Source organism: Trachurus trachurus, assembly GCF_905171665.1.
Source record: "Trachurus trachurus genome assembly, chromosome: 17".
Taxonomy (NCBI): Eukaryota; Metazoa; Chordata; class Actinopteri; order Carangiformes; family Carangidae; genus Trachurus; species Trachurus trachurus.
This window is the reverse complement of record NC_139900.1, coordinates 18,556,540-18,584,146: the sequence shown is the minus strand read 5'-3', so window position 1 is coordinate 18,584,146 and position 27,607 is coordinate 18,556,540. Positions and strand designations below refer to the sequence as shown.

At 45.7% G+C, this 27,607-nt stretch overlaps 1 protein-coding gene across 1 annotated transcript in view; it reads left to right on the top strand.

The window, feature by feature from the left end:
* LOC311000574 (uncharacterized protein) overlaps window positions 1–26,145 on the top strand; it is a gene marked incomplete at both ends in the record, with an annotated part of 126,239 nt that extends 100,094 nt beyond the window's left edge. Inside the window, 16 exons of the mRNA XM_083991312.1 lie at window positions 5,423–5,559; window positions 9,611–9,758; window positions 10,370–10,679; window positions 10,758–10,910; window positions 11,905–12,127; window positions 12,431–12,475; window positions 12,633–12,972; window positions 13,090–13,174; window positions 14,558–14,643; window positions 15,505–15,559; window positions 17,018–18,802; window positions 19,791–19,907; window positions 24,608–24,877; window positions 25,717–25,810; window positions 25,892–26,051; window positions 26,136–26,145. Of these exons, the coding sequence (XP_083847438.1) occupies window positions 5,423–5,559; window positions 9,611–9,758; window positions 10,370–10,679; window positions 10,758–10,910; window positions 11,905–12,127; window positions 12,431–12,475; window positions 12,633–12,972; window positions 13,090–13,174; window positions 14,558–14,643; window positions 15,505–15,559; window positions 17,018–18,802; window positions 19,791–19,907; window positions 24,608–24,877; window positions 25,717–25,810; window positions 25,892–26,051; window positions 26,136–26,145 (4,018 nt within the window). The remainder of the gene's footprint in view (window positions 1–5,422; window positions 5,560–9,610; window positions 9,759–10,369; window positions 10,680–10,757; window positions 10,911–11,904; window positions 12,128–12,430; window positions 12,476–12,632; window positions 12,973–13,089; window positions 13,175–14,557; window positions 14,644–15,504; window positions 15,560–17,017; window positions 18,803–19,790; window positions 19,908–24,607; window positions 24,878–25,716; window positions 25,811–25,891; window positions 26,052–26,135) is intronic.
* Between the last annotated feature and the right edge of the window lie 1,462 nt (window positions 26,146–27,607).

The window sequence follows — 27,607 nt, the reverse complement described above, 5'->3', positions numbered from 1 at the left end:
TACATACATACATACATACATAGACAGACAGACAGACAGACAGACAGACAGACAATATAATATAATATAATATAATATAATATATTGTAATGTAATGTAATTTAATATAATATAATATAATAATATGTGTTAGCCTTGGCCTTACTTTGTGTTAAAACTGATTCAGCTCAAATTCCTTTTCATCACTCACATAATCCTCCATAACCAGGATCCTCTGACCTCTACACCTTCTTCACCATCACACTTCTGTCCAGAACTGTGTTGACAGAGCTAACCCCTCACTCTGACACTGACACACATACATCCTGATGTTGCAATGTTCAGAGCTGTTTTAAATTTGATATCCTGTACTGTCCCAATATTTTTATATTTTTATAGTGATAAATATATCTGTAAATAAATTGTATTGAAGCCATTATCTTATAACCTAACACTCTGGGATTGGAGCCACACCATACCCATTCTAATATAATTACTCATGAGGCTGGATGTGTTGATGTTGTGGTAGATAGCTTCTGTGACAAACACTGGATTACTGTTGCTGCAACACTGAGTAACACTGTGCACAACAGACCATAAGCCCCATGACATGCAAGACGTCATCTGTGTTCTCCTTAAGAGATTGGACTTCCCATTAGTGACAATGATTTATGAAGTGGTGATTTGGCCTTTTCAACATTCGCACACTTGCTCTGACATCAGGCTCCGAGTGATGTCACCGCGGCTGAGGTCAAATCATCGGTGCCACGTATGACACAGCACGGCAGCGTCTTCGGGCAGAAGAGACTGTGAGGAAACATATTGTTAAAAATAGAGCCGGGGGATGGGAAGTGATGTGATGTGCTGTGATGTGGTCTCCAGAAACATCAGAACTCATTCTCATGTGAACACACTGCACTCTGACTCTGTTCAAACAGAGCCGCAGCGTTTCTCATGAGCGGCCGTCTCAGACTGAGATGCAACTGTCTCATCAGAAACAAAGCAACACATTAGGTGGACTGTCCTTCTTTTAGCTGTTTCACTCACCTTAAATATGACAAGAGGTGAACCAGGAGGGCCAAAGACCATACCACTCTGATATTTTTTTATTTTATTTTTGTATTTATTTGCATGAACATATCGTTTAAAACAGCATGAACAATCATCATGACTGGGATGTGCAAAGGGGAGGTATGAAACCCAAAAGGGCTTATATGAAAACCTCACCCACATATACAAAAAACAAATTTGTTACAAGTTAAAAACAAGAACATAGGGAATAATTAAACAATAACGAAAAATAAGTAGAAGTGATTAAACAGTAAATATAAGGAAGTAAGGAAAAATACATGAATGAATAATACTAAACAATAATAATGAATGAGATGATGAGAAAGAAGAAGAGAGAAAAAAAGAAAAGAAAAACATGACAATAAATGTCTTATCATGTTTGATGGTAAATGGTTTGCCTGATGAGGTACTTTTTGAGAGCCTTTTTAAATTATGTTAAATGAATTTTTTTTTCTTCACATAGTCAGGTAGCTGATTCCAGAGACCTTGATGACGTATTGAAAATTGCCCAAGAGCAGTTCTAAAGAAGGCAGTGTTTGGAAGAGTTTCGTGTCTGGTAGCTATGGACTTGGTTGTTGGACATAAATATATGAGAGAAACTACGAGGTAAAAAATTAATTCTATGCTGAAACACAAATAAACACATCTGATACACATTGATATGATAAACATTCAAAATATCAAGTTTTTGAAACAGAGGGCCTGAACTTGCAACCAGATTTCCTTATTATATACTGAGATACACACTATCTAAAGGGTTTCACTCCAGTATTGTAGTTGTGTGGGTCAAACTGTGGTTCAGGAGGGTGTGACAGTGGGTCTGTTTAGACGTGCACTGTTGTGTTTAATCCAGTCTACAAATCTCTGTTTGTAACAGAGAAAACAGTCTTCACTGAGCACAACATCACATTAATTTGCTCTGTGAAGAAGTCAAGAGACGAGGACGATGATCAAAGCCGATCATGTCATTTCTCAGTCTGTTAAAAATGCAAATGCATGTACTGTACTTGTGTGTGTCTCTGTGTGTGTGTGTTCACTCTGTATCCATACTGTGAAGCAGTAATTTGAACGCTGAGAGGAAAAGAGGGAATTTCTCCTTCATGTTGGACCATGAATTTAAAGTTGACTTGAAGCTCAGTGGATGATTTACAGTGGATGTCTCACATATTCTGCAGAGAGCTGCACGATTACATGTGTGTAATATTCATAGTGTTCGCAACTGACCCACATTCAACCTATGTAACACACACACACACCTTTTTATATCCCTTTTTGAGCCCACTTGCACCGATCAATCCGTCACCTCAGAGTTTTAATCCTGATCCCAGAGCATGTTCATCTAAACCAGTGAGATTCTGTTTGCCAAGTTTTCACATGTTCAATATCCTTCATATACTGGGACTCAAATTTCAAGTCGCACTCGTGTTGTAAGGGGTGTGGCCCTCTGTAAATTATCTTAAATACACCACTACTATCTAGCTGATAATGTGTATGCAATTATTTTCTGTTATTGTGCAAGGCTCACGCTTGGAGCTCATTCCATCTAACGGCAGTTAGAGCTGCTGCAACAATAACGGCATTATACAAATATTCCCCTCAGGGCTTCACCCATTATGATCATGATTATATGATTATAATCATATTAACAATCCAATACAAAAACAGCAAAGCAGCACGCAGTCAGACTTGGAGAGAAGAGGTACTGATCTGGGCTGAGTATGGGTTGGGTCCTGCTCTTACAGTAATACCTGGCTCGGCACTGGGCTGGCTGCTGTGGGCTGCTGTTCACACATTCAATTCGTCAGTTCAATTCAGTTTTATTTGTCACTTTCATGAGAAACCATTTGTTTAACATTGGAGCAAGAAGCCGTTCTCCCTGTCATGTTGTATGCAAGGATAAAAAAAGGGAGACATGTTTAAAACAAGATAATAATTCTAAAATTCTAAAAAGACAGCAAAAACTTTGATAAGTCAAGTAAATAATTAAGAATAGATAAAATTACATTAAATTACATTACATTTATCTACATCTTGTGATGTATTGTCTCTCATTGTGCAGCCTGTGAAAACAAATTTCCCCATGGGGACAAATAAACTTAAACTTAAACTTAATCTATCTGTCCAATCTGTTCTAGTTAGAAGAATCCTTCTTGAAAAACTCAGCTGAACAACAACACTGAACTGAAATGAAGCATAAAGCAGAGACCTGGTTCCTGCAGAAGAGTGTCCTGCTCTCTCTGCTCTCCCACGCTGTCTGTCCTCGGGGCAGGACATGTGTCGGCCTGCTGCTGCAGTAAACTGAGCTCTGGTGGATTGCATGTCTCATACTGGCTTTGGACCAAAATCAATTATTATTACAACAATACTAAGCACAGCAACACGGTACTTACTGTCATATCAATATCCTCCCTCTTAGAAGTTATATGATTGAAGTGTGTAAGGCTAATTGACTGGTAGATGAGACCGTGCAGGTTCAGATTTGATAACGCTTAGTTTGTGCAGGGGTGCTGTTTAGCTCACTGGGTTGAGCAGGTGCCCCATGTACTATGCTATACTCTAGTCCTCGCTGTTTCCTAGTTCCTAGTTTGAATCCCCCGGCATGCCCTTTGCTGCATGTCATTCCCCCTCTCTCTGCCATCCCATTTCTTGTCTATCACTACTGCCCGGTTAACTACTGCCCCCCCCCCCCCCCCCCAAATAAAAAAGCGTCTTCAGTACTCAGGTCATGTATATATATATATATATATATATATATATATATATATATATATATATATATATATATATATATATATATATATATATATATATATATATATATATATATATATAATAGATTAATGATAATAATAATAATAATAATACATTTTATTCATGCAGATATATTTAATAAAGGTGGACAGCAACTAGCATTTTGACGCCAGTGTGCGTCTTCATCAGAGTAAGGAGAACTGAGGATGACAGTGCTGGTTAAATATTAGTAACCTGAGGTTCATTCATCTCATTGGTGCAGAGTCAGTACATTTTTGCGTATTTTTTGTGTGTATTATTCCTTGTGGGCAGGCCTGATTTGCCCTTGTTATCTTGTATTGGCCCACACCTGTTGAGTGCGAGAACAGGATTGGCTGACTGCACCAATGAGATGAATGAACCTCAGGTTACTAATATTTAACCAGCACTGTCATCCTCAGTTCTGCTTACTCTGATGAAGACGCACACTGGCGTCGAAACGTTAGTTGTTGTGCACCTTTATTAAATATATCTGCATTTTTATCGAGTGCTTCCGTCTTTTTTCATTTGGGTTCAGTCCCTGTGAAGTGAGCAAGAGCACCCCTCCCTTTGAATACATTTTATTTGTTGACCCAAGGTCACCTTACAAAAAAACAGATATGAAATACAATAGCACATATAAATACATGCACATATACAAAGAAAATACAATGTGGCTAGATAAATAGATATGGAGGATAAAACGAAAAGTGTTAATCAAAACAAGAGTGTTATCTGTCATCTGACCTAAAGTTGGGCCACAGAGTGAAGCCAGAACAGCCAACAAGTGCTCAGCTCCCCTGGGAACTCCTCCAAGATGATTGGAAAACTGTTCCAGGTGACGACCTCATGGAGCTGATGAATCTAAATTGTGCAAAAAGCTGCCATTAAAGCAAAAGGTTGCTCCTTCAAAGAATCTAATATATAAAACATGTTCTGCTTTGTTTAACACTTTCGTGTTTACTATATAATTCCTTCATAGTTTTGATGTCTTCAGTTTGAATCTACAATGTAGAAAGTAATAAAAAATAAAGAAAAAACATTGAATGTGTGTCCAAACTTTTGACTGGTAGTTTATATATATATATACATATTATTGGATCATTATCACTGATCATTATTATGTAGGGTTAGTATGTTCTAGTCTAAGAACTGAACATGTCAAATGATTTTAGCTCAGCTCCATTAAAACACTGGAACTATTTATCTTCCAGGCGTTGAAGAATGAAGTGCAACTGAACTTCCTCTTGTTTTCCATGTTTTCTCTGAACCTAAAGTCAAATCTAATGATTTGAGAACCTACACAGCTTCAGGAGGACTGTGTTAAGCCTGAGTCCTGGAGGTAGGGCTAACAGTTTTTTAATAGGACAGTCTGTGCTGCAGAAACACAGCAGCTCTACATGGATGTTTAGATACGATAAAGAAAATGAATCATCTCAGAGCTCAGTGTTATTAAACATGTGAGATCATCACAGAACGAGAAGACTCATACAGCAGCTAATAGACATGACCTCTGCTGCCATCTCCTGTCTCCAGCCACTCATCACACGTCGTTCCTCAGTCTACTTCTGTTGATGCCACTCTTGTGTTCCTCCCCCCTCAGTGAACTGGAGGATTACGTGGACCGTTTGCAGAGAGGTTCTGCCTCCAGTCCTGGCCAGCTGTCAATCACTTTGAGAGATGTGGAGGAGGGAGCGGTGAGCCTGAGGAGGGTTGGAGAAGCTCTGGCCATCCTGAAAGGTCAGTGGAGAGTCAGAGAACAGATTAGATATGTGATTAGAAGACCAGATCAATACTGTCAGATGTGAACCTGCTGAATATGGATGATCATAGGTAAATAGGAGGAATAGGAACTCAGAGGAGGGGCGGATACAGACTTGTTGCTGATCATCTGACTGCAGGTTTATTTGATGTTGTTGATTATTCAGTTGAGAGAGTATTCTTCCATTGTTGACGCGGCCGTCCGGAGCTGTGGCCGTAAGGTCTCCGGTGCCTGTCGCGGTGGCAATCCCAGAACCCGGTGGTGGACACCGGAAGTAAGGGATGCCGTCAAGCTGAAGAAGGAGTCCTACAGAGCCTGGCTAGCTCGGGGGACTCCTGAGGCAGCTGACGGGTACCGGCAGGCCAAGCGGACGGCAGCCCGGTCACGGAAGCAAAAACCCGGGTCCCGGAAAAGTTCGGAGAGGCCATGGAGGAGGACTACCGGTCAGCCTCGAGGAAATTCTGGCAAACCATCCGACACCTCAGGAGGGGGAAGCAGTGCTCCACCAACACTGTTTACAGTGGAGGAGGGGAGCTGTTGACCTTGACTGGGGATATCGTCGGGCGGTGGAAGGAATACTTCGAGGATCTCCTCAATCCTACTGACACGCCTTCCGTCGAGGAAGCAGAGGCTGAGGACTCAGAGGTTGATTCATTCATCACCCAAGCTGAAGTCACTGAGGTAGTCCGGAAGCTCCTCAGTGGCAAGGAACCGGGGGTGGCTGAAATCCGCCCTGAGTACCTCAAGTCTCTGGATGTTGTGGGGCTGTCGTGGCTGACATGCCTCTGCAGCATCGCGTGGCAGTCAGGGACAGTGCCTCTGGACTGGCAGACCGGGGTGGTGGTCCCTCTCTTCAAAAAGGGGGACCGGAGGGTGTGTTCCAACTATCGGGGGATCACACTCCTCAGCCTCCCGGGGAAAGTCTATTCCAGGGTGCTGGAGAGGAGAATTCGGCCGATAGTCGAACCTCGGATTCAGGAGGAACAATGCGGTTTTCGTCCTGGCCGTGGAACACTGGACCAGCTCTACACCCTCCGCAGGGTGTTCGAGGGTGCATGGGAGTTTGCCCAACCAGTCCACATGTGTTTTGTGGACTTGGAGAAGGCTTTCGACCGTGTCCCACGTGGCATCCTGTGGGAGGTGCTCCGAGAGTATGGGGTCGGAGGCGGTCCCTGTACGATCGGAGCAGGAGCTTGGTTCGCATTGCCGGCAATAAGTCAGACCTGTTCCCGGTGCATGTTGGACTCCGGCAGGGCTGCCCTTTGTCACCGGTTCTGTTCATTATTTTTATGGACAGATTTTCTAGGTGCAGCCAAGGGCCGGAGGGGGTACGGTTCAGGAGCCACTTGATTTCATCTCTGCTTTTTGCAGATGATGTGGTCGTGTTGGCTCCCTCGAGCCAGGACCTTCAGCACACACTGGGGCGGTTTGCAGCCGAGTGTGAAGCAGCTGGGATGAGAATCAGCACCTCTAAGTCCGAGGCCATGGTTCTCGACCGGAAAAAGGTGGCTTGCACCCTCCAGGTCGGGGGAGAGTTCCTGCCTCAGGTGGAGGAGTTTAAGTATCTTGGGATCTTGTTCACGAGTGAGGGGAGGATGGAGCGCAAGATCGACAGGCGGATCGATGCGGCGGCCGCAGTAATGCGGTCATTGTATCAGTCCGTCGTGGTGAAGAAGTAGCTGAGCCGAAAGGCAAAGCTCTCGATTTACCGGTCGATCTACGTTCCCACCCTCACCTATGGTCATGAACTCTGGGTCATGACCGAAAGAACGGGATCCCGGATACAAGCGGCTGAAATGAGTTTCTTCCGCAGGGTGGCAGGGCGCTCCCTTATGGCGCTTTTCCACTGGCGCGGCACGGCCCGCTTTTTTTGCTTTTCCACTAGCCCTAGTACCTGGTACCAGGTACCATTTTTAGTACCTCCTCGGCCCTGGTTCCAAGCGAGCCGAAGCGATACTATAACGTGATGTCAGCCGACTGCCTTCCACTGAGTGGGCAGAGTGTCGTCACTGGAAGAGTCGTGAGCGCTACGTCCGACATGAAAATCAAACCCGGAAATTTCAAAAACAGAGCGGCAACAGCGCCAGCTGATCTGTACCGAGACTGTTGTTATTTGTTCACCTGAGTCAAATGATGCTGTGTTTAAAACCACACTGTGGTCTGTTAACGAGGTGCAGACGAGTGAGTTTGGAGCTGACGAGCGGATTGAAAAAAGAGACACGGACAATGCGGCCCCGCTAGCGCCTCCGCGATCACCCCCGTGCCACCCCCGCCCCCGCTGAGAAGGTACTAGAGAACTCAGCTGTAGTGGAAAAGCAACTTTACAGAGCCGTGCCGTGCCGTGCCGTTCCGTGCTGTGAAAGTGTAGTGGAAAAGCGCCATTAGAGATAGGGTGAGGAGGTCTGTCAACCGGGAGGAGCTCGGAGTAGAGCTGCTGCTCCTCCACATCGAGAGGAGCCAGCTGAGGTGGCTCGGGCATCTGTATCGGATGCCCCCTGGATGCCTCCCTTGTGAGGTGTTCCGGGCATGTCCCACCGGGAGGATGCCCCGAGAAAGACCCAGGACACGCTGGAGTGACTACGTCACTCGGCTGGCCTGGGAACGCCTTGGGGTCCCCCCGGAAGAGCTGGAGGAAGTGTCTGGGGAGAGGGAAGTCTGGGGATCCCTGCTCCGACTGCTGTCCCCGCGACCTGACTCCGGATAATGCGGTGGACAATGGATGGATGGATGATTATTCAGTGCCACTCAGAATATTTACAATCGATTCATTCATATTTTCAGATCTGACTTCATCTTAATGATAATAATAATATATAACTTTTATACTATACTATTACTAATACAATACTACTATTACTATTTATATAGCACCTTTAAAAACACGAGTTTACAAAGTCACATACACATGGCACAAGCTCTAGGAGATGGACTGCCTAAACCAGTGGTTCCCAAAGTGAAGTCCGGGGGCCCCCTAGGGGTCCTTGAGAAGGTTTAAGGGGGTCCCCAAGAGGGTTTAAGGGGCTCCCCAACTTTTTCTTGAAATTTTACAACTTTTTTCCAGACATTTCTCCAAATTTTTTCCAAAGATTCACACCATTGGCCCTAATTTGAATGTAAATAAAAAAGTAAACTAAAAACAGTGTAACGTTATTCAGTCTCAGAACAAATATTTGTGTATAAGATGGGGTGGGGTGAGTGCTTCAAAAGGTCTTGGTGACGTGTGTGCACTGCAGGTCAGTCAGCCAAACTTCCACTGCACCTGCTGCGCTTCGCCCTGCGCTGAGAGTAGACCTGGTTGGAGGTGGCGAGCTTTCAGCGCAACCTCGGCGAGACATTTTCGCACAAAACTTCCACTGCACCAAGCTGAATCTGTGACGCCTCCCCCTGCTGCGCGGCCACGCCTATCTCAGCGCAGCGCGATCTACAAATCTCCCAATCTGACTTTGCGCTAGGCTGCGCTGGTCGAAACTTGCATTAGACCAGCTGCGCTACCTTGCGCCACCTGCGCTGCGCCAGCAAACTAGGGCCCACTGTCTTCATCGGGGGTGTGAAACACAAAGTGCACAGGTGAGTATTTAACAAGGTGATAAGCAGTCATGTGACAGTGGCTTTCTTAAAAGCACCTCATGCCCTACCCATAGCAGTAGGCTACTGCTATGCAGTTCTCTTTTTTAACTCCAAATATTTGTATATTTCTGGTGTTTGTTTCAAAATGTTGTCCAATGGGGGGTCCGTGGTCTAATTTGTGTCAGTTTAGGGGCCCTTGATGTGAAAAAGTTTGAGAACCACTGGCATAAGCAACACAGGCAATACAAGACCCCAACAACAAATTGAGACCAGGAGGAGTCAAATTAGAATGCAGGATGCAGTTGATTAGGTAAAATAAATAAAAGGGGGTGTATATATGATAAAAGAAGATAAGATGTAATATGGTAAGATGAGAAAAGACGGGATAAAAGAGTTCAAACAAAATCTTGTTTCCTGAACCCCACTGTTAAAGCTATGAGGTGATGGGTCATTTCTTCCTAGGGGAGTTTCCGGAGCTGCAGGTGAAGATGCGTTCGGTACTGAGGGTGGAGGTGGAGGCGGTGCGTTTCCTGAAGGAGGAGCCACACAAGATGGACTCCATGTTAAAGAGGGTCAAAGCCTTGACCGAGGCCCTCAGCTGCCTGCGCAGGTACTGCTCCACTCTGAAGTACAACTCCTCTTATTCTTATTAGTGCCAAAGATAACTGTTTCAAAGATACATTGAGATTCTTAATTGGACAATTCTGAATTGATGCAGTTATTTCACATTATCGATTTTTAAATTTAAATAATTCAAAGTTTGATGATACCACCGCAAGATTTCCAGCTCACAAGTCATTTTCTTCCAGGCGTTTTATGCATTTATTTTGAAAGGACTGCTGGAGAGAGACATGAGAGGAGAGAGCATGAATTAACACACCTAGATACAGTGCTGCAACCGAACTACACATCTGTTAAATGATTGGCTGTTTGTCTGTCACTCATAGCATCCAGGGATGTTTCAATGTCCCACATCCTTGAGTTTTACACTGCTGACTTCTATCATCAGAACAGACATGTCCTGTGTGGCAACATAGAAATTGAGGATGTGATGCATTGAAATGCATCGAGATGCATCCTATAATCAAATCGAACCGAATCATGGACTGGTGAATCATAATTGATTTGAATCGTGAGGCCAGTGAAGATGCACACCTCTACTTATTCTGGTGAATCACGTCTGTGACGTCTGTGTGGTTGTCTCTGTCCTCTTACCAACAGGTGTGTGTCAGAGTCGACCGCCCCGGGTAAGTCTCCCCAGATGGAGCCTCTAAAGGTCCAGGAAACAGACCAGAGACCCCCGAAGACCCAGAGTCCTAAGAGTTCCCCCAAACCACAGCCTCGGTCCTCTGTCAGACCCCCTCTCCAAACCCCCCCTCTCTCTGGGACTGAGGTCAGTCAGGGGGGCTCAGCCTCCCCCATCATGACCCGCAGGATGACGAGCTCACCAGCCACAGTTATGCAGCCCCCCCACCACCCCAGCCCCCCACTGACACCCACTCACGGACGAGACTCCCCCACCGTGGCAAAGGTACCGATGAAGCCGGTGATGGGAGTCTGTGTGTGTGTGTTGGACAGAGTGTGTAACAGGTGTTGTTGTGTTGTGAAGGTGAGGCCTCGCAGCAGAGAAGGCAGTCCCGCCCTGCACCGGAGGCCCGGCCCCCTGCAGGCCGATGTGCTCTGCAGTCCAGCAGGTGGAACACAAACACAGGAGAACCACACAGACCAGACCAACACAACACACACACAGACACACAACAAGGTAGGTCAAGGAAATACCAGCTCGGCCTGTAGCAGCCTGAGCTTAGACGGAGAGGAGCAGATGAATGACGCTGGTGTTGCTTGAGAGGAGAGCAGAAGAGAGGAGAGGAGAGGAGAGGAGAGCAGAGCAGAGGAGAGCAGAGGAGAGGAGAGCAGAAGAGAGGAGAGCAGAGCAGAAGAGAGGAGAGGAGAGCAGAGCAGAGGAGAGCAGAGGAGAGGAGAGCAGAAGAGAGGAGAGCAGAGCAGAAGAGAGGAGAGGAGAGCAGAGCAGAGGAGAGCAGAGGAGAGGAGAGCAGAAGAGAGGAGAGCAGAGGAAAGGAAAGGAAAGTAGAGGAGGACGGCAGAGCAGAAGAGAGGAGGGGAGAGCAGAAGAGGGGAGAGGAGAGGAAAGTAGAGGAGGAGAGAGGAGGAGAGGAGAGGAGAGGAGAGGAGAGGAGAGGAGAGGAGAGGAGAGGAGAGGAGAGGAGAGGAGAGGAGAGGAGAGGAGAGGAGAGGAGAGGAGAGGAGAGGAGAGGGCTCCATGTAACCAGATGTGTCCCCCAGCAGTCTAAGCCTATAGCAGCACAGCTATAAAATGGTTCAGAGCTACCTGAACCAGCCCTAACTAAAAGCTCTGTCATACAGGAAGGTTTTAAGCCTGGACTTAAATGTAGTGAGAGTGTGCCTTCTATTCATCTGTCCCCTGTACTGAGATGCAGCAGTTTGAAATTCAGTCTGTCAGCTGAAGCGCAGAGGTTCTCCTTGAGGGTGCTGTGGATTTGGAGCATCTGAGCTGCCCTCAGTTTTCAAACAAGATGATGAAAAACTGAGCAGATAGTGTCACCGTCTTCAAACAGACTTCTCTTCTCTCTGTGTATGTGAAGGTTGAACAGTGGATTGACGACTGTAGGACTTTAAATTTGAAAGTTATTCAGATCTGGTAATAACAGTTTTGTTCAGTAGACATCATTTTCTGTCAAAGTATGATCTGGTGAGATATCTGAGCTTCTCCACAGACTGCAGAGGAAGGTGTGAGTGCAGAAACCAGCAGGCCAGACCAGTCCAGCTCAGGCCAAGACAAGCAGACCACCAGCATCATCACAGATTTAGACCAGGTCCTCCAGGAGGCCCAGGCCAGCCTGATGAAGGCCATTCCTGATCTGGATGTGTCAGACACCAGAGAGGGTCCCTGCGATCCTGCCCCAGGACCGAACCTGCCTCTGGACCTGACACTACCAGGTAGACCTGCAGCATCCCCCTTCACTGAAAACAACATTGGGCCTAATGCAAGAACATTATGCTCCTGGTCAAACTTGTAACTGCGCTAATGTGTCATACACAGCTGGACTCATGAGCTTTCTTATGAAAATATGTGTGTTACAGTAAAGACCTTGTACATGTCACTGAAGAAACAAGTCGATCTTACATGAGGCCCAATGTTCCACATACTACTGTGGAAACCATGTATCTCCAAAGTGAAAGCTGTTCTTGAGTATGAGAAGCAGGTTTTTTTTAATTCATATATCTGTGTGTGTGTTTCAGACTCAGTGGAACAGCTGAGTGACGAGGTTGACTCCACAGACACAGGTGAATGTCGTTGATTTGATGTCACAGTAACATTTAAAATATCTTCAGATTTGCCACAACACTTTTTGCATGTATTCAGCTCCAGCGGCAGTGGAACCTCCTCCATCAGCTGCTCCATCATCCCCTGTGTCAACTCATCAGTCAGTTGCTCCATCAGTTCCTCAGCCAGATGTTCCAGTAGCTCCTCCATCAGTTCCTCAGCCAGATGTTCCAGTAGCTCCTCCATCAGTTCCTCAGCCAGATGTTCCAGTAGCTGCTCCATCAGTTCCTCAGCCAGATGTTCCAACAGTTCCTCCATCAGTTCCTCAGCCAGATGTTCCAGTAGCTCCTCCATCGGTTCCTCAGTCAGAAGCTCCATCAGCTCCTGCACCGACCTCTCAGTCAGCTGCTCCAGTAGCCGCTCCATCAGCTGTTCCCAGCGGGCGGCCACTGGTGGAGAAACCCAGACGCTCCAGCGTGGACAAGGAGATGAGGCAGAGTCCAGAGAGGAGCAGCAGGTCTCCTCCTCCCCCTCCCCCTCCACGAAGGTCAGCCCCCCCCCACCCACCACTGAGGGTCAGACTCAGTACATCAACATGACTTCATCATGAGGATTCTCTTTGTGGTCTCTCCAGGTTCCACACGGTCAGTTCAGGTGTGACCACTGGGAGGTCAGGAGAGGTCGTCTTCACCACCAGGAGAGAGCCGGATGGAGCACAGGTATGTGTGTCTTTGAATTTGACATATGTGTCTTAGAATTAACACTCATCTTTATCATAATGCTCCTATTGCTCTTGAGCTTATCACCAAATGTGCACGCCAGATGTCATTCCAGGACTTCCCTTTCTCTGTTAATAAGGGTAGTTTTACTTACCTGGGGGTTTGTGTTACTCACAAGTATAGGGATCTGTTTGACAGCAATTTCAAAACGGTGTTTAACAAAGCTAAACAGGACATGGAGAGATGGTCAACCCTCCCTTTCTCACTTGCCGGAAGGATCAACTCCGTGCCCAACACTCAATGCCCAGATTTTTATTTCTGTTCCAAGCAATACCAGTCTTTATACCTAAATCCTTTTTAAGGACTTCAATAAGCTCATATCTACTTTTATTTGGAATAAAAAAGTACCCAGAGTACGGAAGGAATATTTGGAAAGACAGAAGGGAGATGGTGGGCTGTCCCTACCCAGTTTTCTGTATTATTACTGGGCGGCCAATATCCACAAACTTATATTCTAGGTCTCTGATGCATCAGATGATGACTCTCCAGTATGGTGTCAAATGGAACAGTATTCGAGTAATCCAGTTTCGCTCCGCTCTTTAGTTTGTTCCCCACTACCTTTAAGTAAACGTTGTTGGACGAACAACCCAATCATTTCTGGCTGCCTGAATATATGGTCGCAGTTTAGGATTCATTTTAAGCATAAACAAGCTCTTGTCACTTCCCCTATTCTAGCAAACATAAATTTTGCCCCATCTCTCACAGATCCATCTTTTCAATTGTGGCATAGGAGAGGGATTAAATGTGTGATGGACCTTTTTAAGAAAGGGCACTTCGTTTCCTTTGAACAGCTAAAGAAAGACTTCAGAATCCCTCAGTCACATTTCTTTAGATATCTACAGGTGCGGAGTTATGTTAAAAAACACTTCTCTTTGACAACCTCTCAGAGTGCATGGATAGATGAATGTCTGGGTGGCTGTCGTATCACTTAACCGTTTAGCAAGGCAGTGGGAGGAAGAATTAGGAACCATCATTTCAGACGTAAACTGGCAGGCAGCAATTACATTGGTATACTGGTCCTCCATGTATTCCATATATATAATTTATATACTTTCCCTCTTGTCTGGGGTATTGAGTTCTACTGTGAGTGTATAATGTGAAAATCAATAAAAATATTTGAATAATAATAATCTTTATCATATGCCAGTCATAAATATCCGATGCATGTGTGTTGTGTCTGCTTGAGGAAGCACAAATCAAAAATCAAACAAAATGATTACGCCTCCACAGATTCTCTATAAATATTAATGTGTAGCCATTCTTGACATGAAACAACCCTGTGTCTCAGCTGTTGTGTGTTTTCACTCCGTGAATGTGTTTCAGGATGAGAAACAGGACAAAGAGCCCCCTGTGGTCCCTCAGCCCAAACCACCAAGACAACCACCAGAGGTCAAACCCAAACCCCAGATGTGTGCTCCTGCACATCTGGCTGCTTCTGTCTCCTCCCCTGCTCCTGCCCCAGCACAAAAGGAGAAAGAGGAGGAGGAGGAGGAGGAGGAGGAGGAGGAGGAGGAGGAGGAGGAGGAGGAGGAGGAGGAGGAGGAGGAGGATGAAGAGGACAACAAATTCATCAAGGAGCTGCAGGTATGTTTAAGGATTAGCTGCATCCAAATACCTCTGACCCCCACTTCTATCTCTCCACACCTTCACTCTAACTGTGGACCCTCCACCCTTGTCACCCAGGTCTTTGAGAAATGTACTGTGAGGGATGTGGTAGATCCCTCAGAGAGAGACATGCAGTCTGAGGTAAAATGAAAGGACTAACAGCACTAATAATTAACAACTCAGTATTAAAAGAATAATAAAAAAAAACATGGTTAGTTTGATAGAGTCAGTAAAGTTTGAAACTGGCTTTAAATTAAGTCATATATTATAGTTTATATTGATTAATCCAGTGAGACATTAAAATGTTCATCTCACCTGATTGGTTTGATTAACATCATTGATCTTGACTAACTTCCTCTCTGCTTCTCTGTCTGTCTCTCATAATCATTTCACTGCTTTCACTGACTTGTGTTTCCAAACTACAGCACTACACTGCTGCAGGAGAAGAAGGTTAACATTGTGCTGTGTGTGTTGCAGTGACACTGGTCTAACCTTTCTGTGACCGCAAGCTTCTCTTCTTTAAAACACCGCTGATACCAGACAGATTCATTTTGACCTTCAGTATTTACCTCTTGTGGCAGCTTTCTTGGTTCTGTGGTCATGTGACCTGTATTCTATCTTTCTCTGTTCCTGTTAATCATGATCAATGTGCTTGTGTATGTCAGAGGGCAGGAGGGGAAACAGGCCGTGGGTAAAGACTCTGTAGAGGATCTCATCCATGTCAGAAATTGCATGTGCAGGTCTCTCTTAATGTAGAAGTTGGTCTTTACAGTCCACACCAGGTCATTTGTGAAGTGCATCCTGTCTCAGAAGTGGTTTGTCCAGCTCAGATTGGCTAGGGTACCACAAGTTTGTGACTGTTTGGAAGGCAGAGCTGGAGTGGATCCACACATGACTGCTGTTTTTCTCCAGGTGTGTCAGGCTCAGGTTAAAGGGATAGTTCAACATTTTGGCAAACTGGCCCATTGCCATAATCCCTATAGTTTTAGGAGTAGGTTTGTTACCTTTAGTTGTCGGTGCAAGCTATTTTTAGAACGGCGGAGCAGAGCCATGAGCTGCTCAGATGGCGTTTTTCCACTACACAGTCACGGCACGGAGCGGCACGGCACGGCTCGGCTCAGTGAAGGTGCTTTTCCACTGAGTTCTTCTAGTACCTCCTCAGCGGGGGCGGGGTCAGCACGGGGGTGATCGCGGGGCGATCGCAGGGCCACATTGTCTGTCTCTTTTTTCGATCCTCTCGTCAGCTCCAAACTCACTCGTCTGCACCTTGATTACGGACCACAGTGTGGTTTTACACACAGCATCATTTGACTTGGGTGAAGGAATAACAACAGTCTCGGTACAGATCTACAGCGCTGTTGCCGCTCTGTTTTTGAAATTTCCGGGTTTGATTCTCATGTCGGACGTAGCGCTCGCACTCTTCCAGTGACGACGCTCTTTCCAATCAGTGGAAGGTAGTCCGCTGACGTCACGTTTTAGTATCACTTCGGCTCGCTTGGAACCAGGGCCGAGGAGGTACTAAAAATAGTACCAGGTACTAGGGCTAGTGGAAAAGCAAAAAAAGCGGGCCGTGCCGGTCCGTGCCGTATCTTGGGTTCCAGCTGCCACTGGTGTGGAGACATATGTTTGGGTTTTTTTCTTTATACATTTGCATTTGCATAGTGTGCTTCCTTTCAAATGGCAGTTGTTGCAACCGTCCCCACCCTATCAGCCATGGCAAAACATCATGTACCAGCTAGACACAATGACACTGACACATGCTAACCATGTCATTTGATAGTCAACGAAACAGTGTAAACCAGGTAGGTTTGGATTAATTCATACAAAAATACAGCTCATGAAAAAAGCTACTCCCATACCTCTAAAACAACTTTGTCACAGTACAAGCAGGAGCAGATGCTGAATATGTCTTCTCTATTCTTGGTGGGTAGAGGGGTCTAACTGTGCATGTGCAGTGCAAGTGTCATTACTCTAGCATGTTTCTGATTGGAGAAATAAGGTTTGCAACCATCCCTTGTTGCAACTGTCCCCAGTCTCCCCAACTGTATATGTATACAGCATGTATATGTGTTGGTATCATGGATGTATTGGTTGGTATTCATTTTGAGTAATAAATAATTTAAAAAAAATGTAATTCCCGGATAATCACATGTTCAATCTTCGCTTTTTTAATTATAGGGGACTACAGAAGTAAAGAATGCATTTCCAGGTGGAACTAAGCAACAGAAAGTAGAGGTGAGGACATCTGAAGAGCTTCCTGAGCTGGCAACATGTGACCACCAGTCAGCTGCTCAGCCAAGAGGCTCACTTAAACTCAAATCAGCAGCTGGACTGGAAGAGCAGGGTGGAGTAAAAAAGGTGGAGCTGGTTGTTTTACAAGATGTTCAGAAGACCCAAGAGGTGCCCACACCAACCCAAAAGAAGATGGAGAGGATGGAGACACCAAGCAGGGAGCTAGGAGGAAAGGTGGGCTCCCAAACCACAACAGAAAATAAAGTCAAGTTCACTACAGTTGTTACTCTAGAGAAAGGACCGAGTCAAAGATCTGACCTCAAGGCTCCTGGAAACACTCAGTTCACTACAGTTGTTACTCTAGAGAAAGGACCGAGTCAAAGATCTGACCTCAAGGCTCCCGGAAACACTCATGGAAAAATTGTCAAAGAGGTTCCACCTGACAAGAAGTCAAATATGATGGTAATCGTAACTTTAGAAAAAGAAAACTCTCCACGGGATTGTTCATCCAAGAGCTTGGACCGGGAGCGTCTCCGTTCTGCTCCTGTCATAAGTCCTCCCTCCATCTCCTCCAGCTTCACCCAAGACCACAGTGACAAGCATCAGGACCGGGAGTCCACAGTGCAGAGTTTGAGGGACCTAGAGTACACAGAAGATGGAGGAAGCCTGAGCCCCGACGGAGGGGACGACGAGGGACCTCCTCCTCCACCGCCTTCAAACGCTCGCATCAGCCTCAGGAGGTCCAAGAGCAGAGTCAAGGCACAGTCCAAACAGAAAGATCAGGTCCAGATGAACGGCTCCGGCACACAGGCTGGAGAATCCACTTACCTGTCATATGACAACCAAGGGTTTGAGCACAATGACAATAAGAAACCCATCATTGTCATCCTGAATGAACCTATGGACATTCAGTCAGCCTACAAACGCCTGTCTACCATCTTTGAGTCGGAGGAGGATCTTGCTGGGATCCTCTCTCCAGAGAGTACAGTGCATGAAGAGCAGATGAAGCAGGAGGAAGAGGAGCAAGGCCTGAGGAAACTCTGCATCACTGAGATAAATCATCAAAGACCAGATACTGACTCGGTTCCTGAAGACCAGGACCAGAATATATCAGACTCACCTAAAAAGACAGAAACCAAGAGGAAATTCAAATTCAAATTCCCCAAAAACAAACTAGCTGCTATCAGCCAGGCCATCCGAACAGGGTCTAAGACTGGAAAGAAGACCCTGGAGGTCGTTGTCTATGAAGAAGTGGAGGAGACAGCCTTAGACAGCAACCTGGGGAAGGAGACCAAGAACCAGACCAAGGAGTCCAGGGGTTGTGAGATCAGCACGGCCAAACATTTTGACTTTGGTGAAAGCAACAGCTATGACAGAGAGGACACAGTGTCTTCTCCCAGACTCCCCACATCACACAGCCGGGTGGAGGAGCTTTGCAAGACCACATTAGACTCCATTGGCAGTCTGGAAGAGTCCATCAAACAGCTGGAGATCAGCGTGAGCAGTATAAGCGCCCCCTCCTCCCCCTCTGCCGTTCAGTCCTCTCCTCATCCTCAGTCCCCCGATTCTGCCTCTGCTGACAGGACTCAGCACAAAGTCAAACGGGAGAGGGAGAGAAGCCCGTCCAAACGCCCGGCCCCCCAGAACCCCAAGGGTTCAAACCCATATCAGAGTAAGAAGGCCAAACCACAGCCACCACTCGACACGGGGAAACCCTCCTCAAGGAAACAGGTCTGAAGTTTCTGTCCCCATGGAGCTCACTTGCTTCAGTGGTGGTCTGGTGGTGGAATGGTGGTGGGTTCTTCACTCTGCCCGACTCATGTCTTCTGCTCTACGAGTCTGTCCTTTACAACCTCACTTTGTGTCCTCGTGCAGCCAATAGTGATACTACTAGGGAGGGACAAAGTGACTGTTACTGCTCTGTCAGTTGGAGGATCTTGTGTCCTGGCTTCAAAGATCGACTTCCTTTTTACTGTTGTCTCTAGTAATCAGGGGCTAGTTCTGCTAAATATGGTGCATATTTATGGTTCGGTGACAATTGCAGCAAAGCATGTGTTTACTGATTGCCGTGCTACAGTGTCTGTGCAGTCTGTGCTTTTCATTTCAAAATGAGAAATCGAGGGATGGGAACCAGAGTGTAATTTTGAGCGAAATGGAGATCCATATTAAATGAAAGCTCTTGATCAGCTCATTTTGCTGCAAATGAATTCTTAATCAAGTTAGAGTTATTGATCAAAAACCAAAGGACTTAACTCTGAACCCACTAAACCATTTGGTGCAAAAAGGGCATAAGTGCACCACATGTCATGGGGAAACCCTGTCATGCCCTTTTGGCATCAAAAGGGCATACTCTTTTGAGGATCCTACATATCCATCTGGGATCACTGCTATGAAAAAGAAAGACTTACTTACACAGTGCATGTCACCAGATGAAAAATTTAGATTTGTTTTCTTTTTTGAATAATTGTAAAAATATTGTACATTAACTATACTGACATCAACAAGATTTTTTGTTATTATGAAAGACTGAAATCAGTACATGAAGTCAGATGGTAGTTTTTTGCTTTGGTCCTCCTGTAAAGTTGGTGAAATGTCACTTACACCACTCTGGTTCTAAGCCCTCAAAATACAAATTGGGGAAACAGCTCCCACACTGTGGGATCTCCTTCATGTTGTCCAGTGCTTGTAGTCTGGACTAACTTAACTCTTGTCCCTGCAGACGTCCAACATCACCTCCGGCTCATCTGCTCTGAGATCAAAGTCCCGCCGCTCCTCCTCCTCCCCTGAGAAGTCGCCTAAGACTAAGCAGCAGGCCACGCAGATGCAGCAGAGTCAGGTAAATGACCTTTGAGGAGCCCTGAGGTTAGGCCAGTGATGATCATTATCACAAACTAACAAACAGTGCTCCCAGAGAAACAGTAGCTACCATCCTCTGAAGCTGTTTATTATGAAGGAGCATACTACATCTCATTGATGTCAAGTAGAAAATGACTCAGCTGAAATCACCCATACTAAAAATTACTTATTGTAACTACTTAGACTATATACCTATGATCAGATAGATGAGAGGGAGCTCTAACTCTATAGACCTGTAATAGTGACTCATTCCATTATTCAGTAGCTTGAAAACGATATATAATTAGGGCCACGGGCAATCGCACCGGGCACTGGTCCCAACAGCAATTAAATAGTTGCAGGGACCAGTGCCCGGGCAAAGCCCCCTGGTTTTGCCCCCTGGTCCCTGCAGCTATGAAATAGCTGCAGGGACTTGTGTGGATTTTTTCTTCTTTTTATTATTCTCCTTCATCTTCCGGACGATTTTCGATTCGCTACTAGTCCTGCGACAAATTATATATCAAAACGTGCGGTTCGATCGGGATCGGGGTGCTATTACTTTTCTCAACAGTTTACGAATTTTTCGCGACATAAGTCGCGAAAAACTGCGCAAAATTTTGCATTGAAGTCAATGGGACGGGCGAAAAAAAAAGAGCGAAAAAGACCAATCATTGGAGTTTAACAAACGTCTACTGCTCAGGCATACTTTCACCTAGAGACTTCATTTAAACTTTAAACAGTAGACACAAGTCTTGTGTATTGGTGTATTACTCCACGTTTTGATAGGTCATATAGTTTTTGATCAATCCCTGATCAATGACCATGATCATTTTTGGAGAAATTATGAGATTATAATGGTTGTGTATTGCACGGAATGTTCGTGTCAGAGCGCGTGACATCATCGGTTAGAGTGGGAGAGATGCCAGAAAAACTCCAGATTTTTTCTCTTTCCACACTCGGCCCGGCCACAATTTACACTCTACACACATAATTTTTTCAGAATTTGTAAGACAAACTTGTTATCTCTCATATCATGTGCTCAAAATATCAGAGAGACTTACAGAATTTACAGAATAAGCTTCTGAGTGCGGCCACGTCTGTCTCTGCTCCTCATTGACTCCAATACAAATATTTTCTGAGAGAAGCGGAACGGACTGATGTTTTAAAACTGCCAGCGTCTCCAAAATATTTACTGTAGAAACACCAACTCGTACCAAATTTTTCAGGAAGTCCTTAGAGCAACGTGGTCTGTGTTTTGTTCTGATAGGAGCTACCGTTTTGTCACAGTAAGCCTAAATGTGAGACCGGTGCAGAGGCAGAAAATCGCTCTTTTTCTCCACGTTTCTGTCTGTCTCAGCCTGGGGGGCCACTATCGCCGTGGTAACCTCTGTGATTCTCAGGCCAGAGCTCGTTAACTTCATAAACAATCCACCTGGCGCTCGTTTAAATGTTTACAAACACAGACACAGCTAAATCAGACTGACACAGGATGCAGCTCATAACATGTGTCAAGTCAGTCACACACACACACAGACGCTAGAGCCAGCTTCATGTGATTACAGTTACAGACACACACAGGTAACATACAAATGCATACAAATGCTCCTCTCCCACACTCTAACACACACAGGTAACTTCATGTGATTACACACACACACACACACACACACACACACACACACACACACACACACACACACACACACACACACACACACACACACACACACACACTTAACCTAATGTGATTACAGCTCCTCCATATCTCCATATCAGTGCTTATAGAAAGATGATCATGTGTCTGTCTGATCAGCTCTGTCTTGACCTGAAGATCGTGGGTTTGATTCCCATGTTGACAGAGATGGCAAAACCGTCAGTAGCCCCGTGGCCCATTCAATTTCCCCAGAGGAAATTTTCTAGTATTGTTAGCAATTGTTCAGGTGTTTTTACTGTGTCTGCAGTTCGTTTTAAATGTTTGAGTGTATCTGTCTTTAACCTGTGAAGATGTGAGTCTCCTTCTGTCTGTTTGTAGCTTTGTTCTCCTTCCTCTTCACCTTGGCACACCTCTTCAGGATCCACTCCCTGATGTTGCAGTAATGCCCTTTAATATCCCCACATCCCAGCTCAGCTGCAGGTGTTCACACACCTCACACAGCTGACATGGGTCCGTGGATCAGGGAGTCGATCTTTACCTGCTGTAACCTGCATGTTCACTGTGTCCACTGTCCAGCTGTTCCTCATCTGGCAGTGAGGTGTGGAAATACTAGCTGGGTGTAAAAATCTTTTAAAACAGTTTACGGATGTTTGTAATCCAGCTGTTTACCCTCATATTTATGGGGTGGAGGAGTGTCTTCCTCTTAAGCGCTGTATGTTGAGGGTTGAGCTTGTTTAATCTCGGTGTCAAATCTCTAATGACAAAACAGCCGGGAGAAGAGGAACATATATTTTAACTTGAACAGTGACCAGAAGCCTAAAGACTCTATGATATACCAGAGCAGACCACATCAGACTAAACCCTACCTTACCACGCCATACCACACAATAGCAGACCATTTTACTGAAGGATCTGAAGTTACTGACTGTTACCTTAAGTGTCAGGTTCCTTCAGTGTGAGTTACCTTCAGTGTCAGGTTCCTTGTGAGTTACCTTCAGTGTCAGGTTCCTTCAGTGTCAGTTACCTTCAGTGTCAGTTACCTTCAGTGTCAGTTACCTTCAGCGTCAGTTACCTTCAGCGTCAGTTACCTTAAGTGTCAGGTTCCTTCAGCGTCAGTTACCTTCAGCGTCAGGTTCCTTCAGTGTGAGTTACCTTCAGTGTCAGGTTCCTTCTGTGTGAGTTACCTTCAGTGTCAGGTTCCTTCTGTGTGAGTTACCTTCAGCGTCAGGTTCCTTCAGCGTCAGTTACCTTCAGTGTCAGTTACCTTCAGCGTCAGTTACCATCAGCGTCAGGTTCCTTCAGCGTCAGTTACCTTCAGTGTCAGGTTCCTTCAGTGTGAGTTACCTTCAGTCAGGTTCCTTCAGTGTCAGTTACCTTCAGTGTCAGTTACCTTCAGCGTCAGTTACCTTCAGCGTCAGTTTCCTTCAGTGTGAGTTACCTTCAGTGTCAATTACCTTCAGTGTCAGTTACCTTCAGTGTCAGTTACCTTCAGCGTCAGTTACCTTCAGTGTCAGTTACCTTCAGTGTCAGGTTCCTTCAGCGTCAGTTACCTTCAGCGTCAGTTACCTTCAGCGTCAGGTTCCTTCAGCGTCAGTTACCTTCAGCGTCAGGTTCCTTCAGTGTCCGTTACCTTCAGCGTCAGTTACCTTCAGCGTCAGGTTCCTTCAGTGTCAGTTACCTTCAGCGTCAGTTCCCTTCAGCGTCAGGTTCCTTCAGTGTCAGTTACCTTCAGCGTCAGTTACCTTCAGCGTCAGGTTCCTTCAGCGTCAGTTACCTTCAGCGTCAGGTTCCTTCAGCGTCAGGTTCCTTCAGCGTCAGTTACCTTCAGCGTCAGTTACCTTCAGTGTCATTTACCTTCAGCGTCAGTTACCTTCAGTGTCAGTTACCTTCAGCGTCAGTTACCTTCAGTGTCAGTTACCTTCAGTGTCAGTTACCTTCAGTGTCAGTTACCTTCAGCGTTAGTTACCTTCAGCGTCAGGTTCCTTCAGCGTCAGTTACCTTCAGCGTCATTTACTTTCAGCGTCAGTTACCTTCAGCGTCAGGTTCCTTCTGTGTCAGTTACCTTCAGTGTCAGTTACCTTCAGTGTCAGTTACCTTCAACGTCAGTTACCTTCAGTGTCAGTTACCTTCAGCGTCAGTTACCTTCAGTGTCAGTTACCTTCAGCGTCAGTTACCTTCAGTGTCAGGTTCCTTCAGCGTCAGTTACCTTCAGCGTCAGTTATCTTCAGCGTCAGGTTCCTTCAGCGTCAGTTACCTTCAGCGTCAGTTACCTTCAGCGTCAGTTACCTTCAGTGTCAGGTTCCTTCAGTGTCAGCTTCCTTCAGTGTCAGTTACCTTCAGTGTCAGGTTCCTTCAGTGTCAGTTACCTTCAGTGTCAGTTACCTTCAGTGTCAGGTTCCTTCAGTGTCAGGTTCCTTCAGCGTCAGTTACCTTCAGTGTCAGTTACCTTCAGTGTCAGGTTCCTTCAGTGTCAGCTTCCTTCAGCGTCAGTTACCTTCAGTGTCAGTTACCTTCAGTTTCAGGTTCCTTCAGTGTCAGTTACCTTCAGCGTCAGGTTCCTTCAGCGTCAGGTTCCCTCACTTACAGATTCCCTTAGCATTTGGTTCCTACAGTTACAGGTTCCCTCAGTATTAGGCTGACTGTCTAACATCTCTGACCTTGACAAAGTGACAGACTGGCCACAGCCAGGTAACAGGTGTGAGTGTTGCCCTGTGACTGTGTGTGTGTTGTCCTGTGTTGGTGGCTGTGTGTGTGTAGTTGGGGTTGACTTATTGTATGGTGTCTGTTTGCAGGCTGTCAGCAGCAGTAGAGCAGCCGGGGATAGTAACGGTTGCGCGGTTGCTTTGCGTGCCTCTAAGATCCCAGCCTTGTTCCATAGCTCTGGGAAACATCCGTCTGCCTCTTTGTCCACTGCTCACTGCTCAGACACCTCCTCCTCCTCAGCTTCCTCCTCCCCTCCCTCCTCTTCAGGGAAACACTGTCTTCTCTCTTCTCCTTCAAATGTCTCCAAGCCTCCTTCCTGTTGTCCCTCTCCTTCCCTCTCCCAGCGCTCCAGGAGACAGATCTCCTTGTGTCCCCTCTCCTCTTCTTCCTCCTATGTGAAGGGCTCCTCCTCGGTTTCCTTCTCAGACTCTCCCCCTCACTCCCCCTCTCCACCTCCTCCCTCCTCCTCCTCTCCTCACAAATCTTCAATCCCGTCTCTGAATCTGAGTCGTCTCCTCCCCACATCTAGCCACGTGTTGTCGCCATCCCACGCTAACGCCAGCCCCGCCCACCACGGGCTTCGCAGCAGCAGCAGCAACCGCCAGCATCACCTCGTCCTCTCATCCACCTCCACCCCTACCTCCCTCCAACACAGCTACTACACTTCATCCTCCTACTCTTCATCCTCGCCCTCCTCCTCCTCCTCCACCTCCTCCTCCCTGTCGCCATCCTCCTCCTCCTCCTCCCCTCCCTCCCCGTCCTCCTCCTCTTGCTCCTCCCTCCTCCCCACCACGGTGAATCACGGCGCCAGGAGCGTTCGAGTGGCAGCGCCCGACCCCGGCTCTCCACGCCCGGGCAGGAAGTGCACAGGAAGTCAAGCTGGACGGCTCACAAGGGCGACGGCGGCCTCAAGGGACTCAGTGTGATGTTTGATGTGGATTTTAAAAAATGTATGTGCAGAGAGAGAGAGAGAGAGAGAGAGAGAGAGAGAGAAAAGGGGGCGTGTCCAGGTGATGTGGTCAACAGACTCTGAACTCCTCCTACAGCAATACTGTAGATACTGATGTTTACCTTCGTTTTGGATGATGTGATCAAAGATAAACCTTTTAGAACCTGAATAAAAAGACAATCCAAAGCTACACAGGCCCCATAAACTGTGTGTCCAGGCCGTCTCCATGCCGACCCAGCGTCAGCATGGATGACCTTACCGAAGCAGATATCTGTGACACCAAAGACGTGTGTGAGATCATTTGAAATTAGTTTTATCTTTGAACTGTGAACGATCCGCTCAGGACAATTCTGCAACAACATCCAGTCTTTTTATTATGACTGTTCCTCTCTGACATTTATATTCACTTTATTTCTTTATGCAAAAATCAGTGTGTGAGATTATTGAGGTGCTCCAGCAGGGGGTGCTGTGACACTGTGATGATGTGGAGTCTGACATGAACAGATGGTTCATGACACCAGACCAGGTAAAAATGGCGAGGAATCCCTGAGCTCCACGGGAACAAGGATCTGGTCCAGGATCAGGCTTCGTGCATCCAGTTAGTGTTCTTTTTTTTTTAGTTCATGATAACATCAGCTGTTTGATTTTTCTTTATATTGCCCGGCTGCACCTTTCTCAGGTTTAAAGGTGGGCAGCGCTCAGCAGGGAATCATGGGAGCTCATGAGGTGATAGAGGAGCAGGTCGCAGCACGAGCGACACAGACTTTTGAGATGTTCTCAAAGTTGTGTGTTTATGCTGAGAAGCCAGTCGATGGATCAGCCTCAGATAACCAGTATTGGTGGGGCTGTATACCCACACAGCATACACCAGCAGCAGGTGTCCACACCTTCACCTCTTTTCATGTCTTCCTGTGATGTCACAGTCGCACCTAACTAGATTTGTATTTTTGATGAACCTGCTCATTTCTACTTCAACATTTTCTGACGTTTGAACCTTGTGGTTTTTTTTCCTCCTCACCTGCTGGAGCCAGGTGCAGTGTTTCAGACAATCAGTGTGTGTGTGTGTGTGTGTGTGTGTGTGTGTGTGTGTGTGTGTGTGTGTGTGTGTGTGTGTGTGTGTGTGTGTGTGCGCGCGGCTGTCGTTCCACTGTGATGTCACAGGTCATAGTCCAGGCAATCTAACTCATTTTGGACCCAAAAATAGAACTAATTGTCCTAAGAAATCCTAGTTGGGGAAATATGTTTAATTCTCATCAATCCAAGATTCATTTACTTATAAAGTCTATGGTGCCACTAAGGCCAGAAAACAATACACCCCAATGGGGCTATTTTTATTCCTTTACTGCTATCACAATGAAACTTTACACAATGAAAGTATCCATGAAATGTAACATTTTTTGTATTACAAGTTTCCTTGAAAAAAAGACCACTTTTCACAAAATGTTTCTTAAAAGCATCTCTACATGTATGACAGTCATTCTTTTCTTTTCCTGAGTTAAAATATTCTTGCTGTGTTCTTTAGGAATAAATATGAACATGATTTCTTTGCATTATTATTATTATTATTATTATTATTATTGTTCAAGGTCTGAAAAGACTTGATATTTTTGTTATTTAGACTAGTTTAGTCATTAGCCAATAAAAGCTCTCAATGACATTTTTTTTTCAATTTTGGGAGAAATGTTTATAGAATAAAACAACTTAAACACATACCTATAAATAGTAAAACCAGAGAAACTGATCATTTTGGGAGTGGTCTCTTAATTTTTTCCAGAGCTATATATATATATATAGCTCTGGAAAAAGCTATATATTTCCCCAACTAGGATTTCTTAGGACTTTTAGTATGTTATTGTGGACACCTCATAGAAATGGTGTATGGTGAACAAAATTATATTAACACAATTAGTCTGTCGTAAAACGCTATTTTGCCTGGACTATCATATAGATACAGAATAATATTGATTCATTATGGTATTATGTGAATACATTTTTCTACATCAGTTTGGCAGCACAGGATGAGGAGTGTGTGCGTGTGTGTGTGTGCGTGGAAAAGATTTCTCTACAACAAGTTGTGATCCTCAATACACAGAGTTTCTACAGAGTGTTCTGTACAGCCGGCGCAGTTGTTATGTATAGAAATTATATATTGTAGCCTCCTTTAACAAAGCTGTGTGTTATAGTGTTTCTGCTGTGTGTGTGTGTCTGTGATGAGGTGTGTGAAGTGACAGCAGCCAGAGTGGAGACACAGGCCACTGTGTCTGAAACATGGCCGCTCAGTCAGATGAGAAGATGAGATTGGAGCAGAGTGTGTCCACCCATCATCCACCCAGTGGACACGGAGACTTTTATCATGATGATGTTAGCTTTCTGCTACCATCTCGTTAGCCCATGT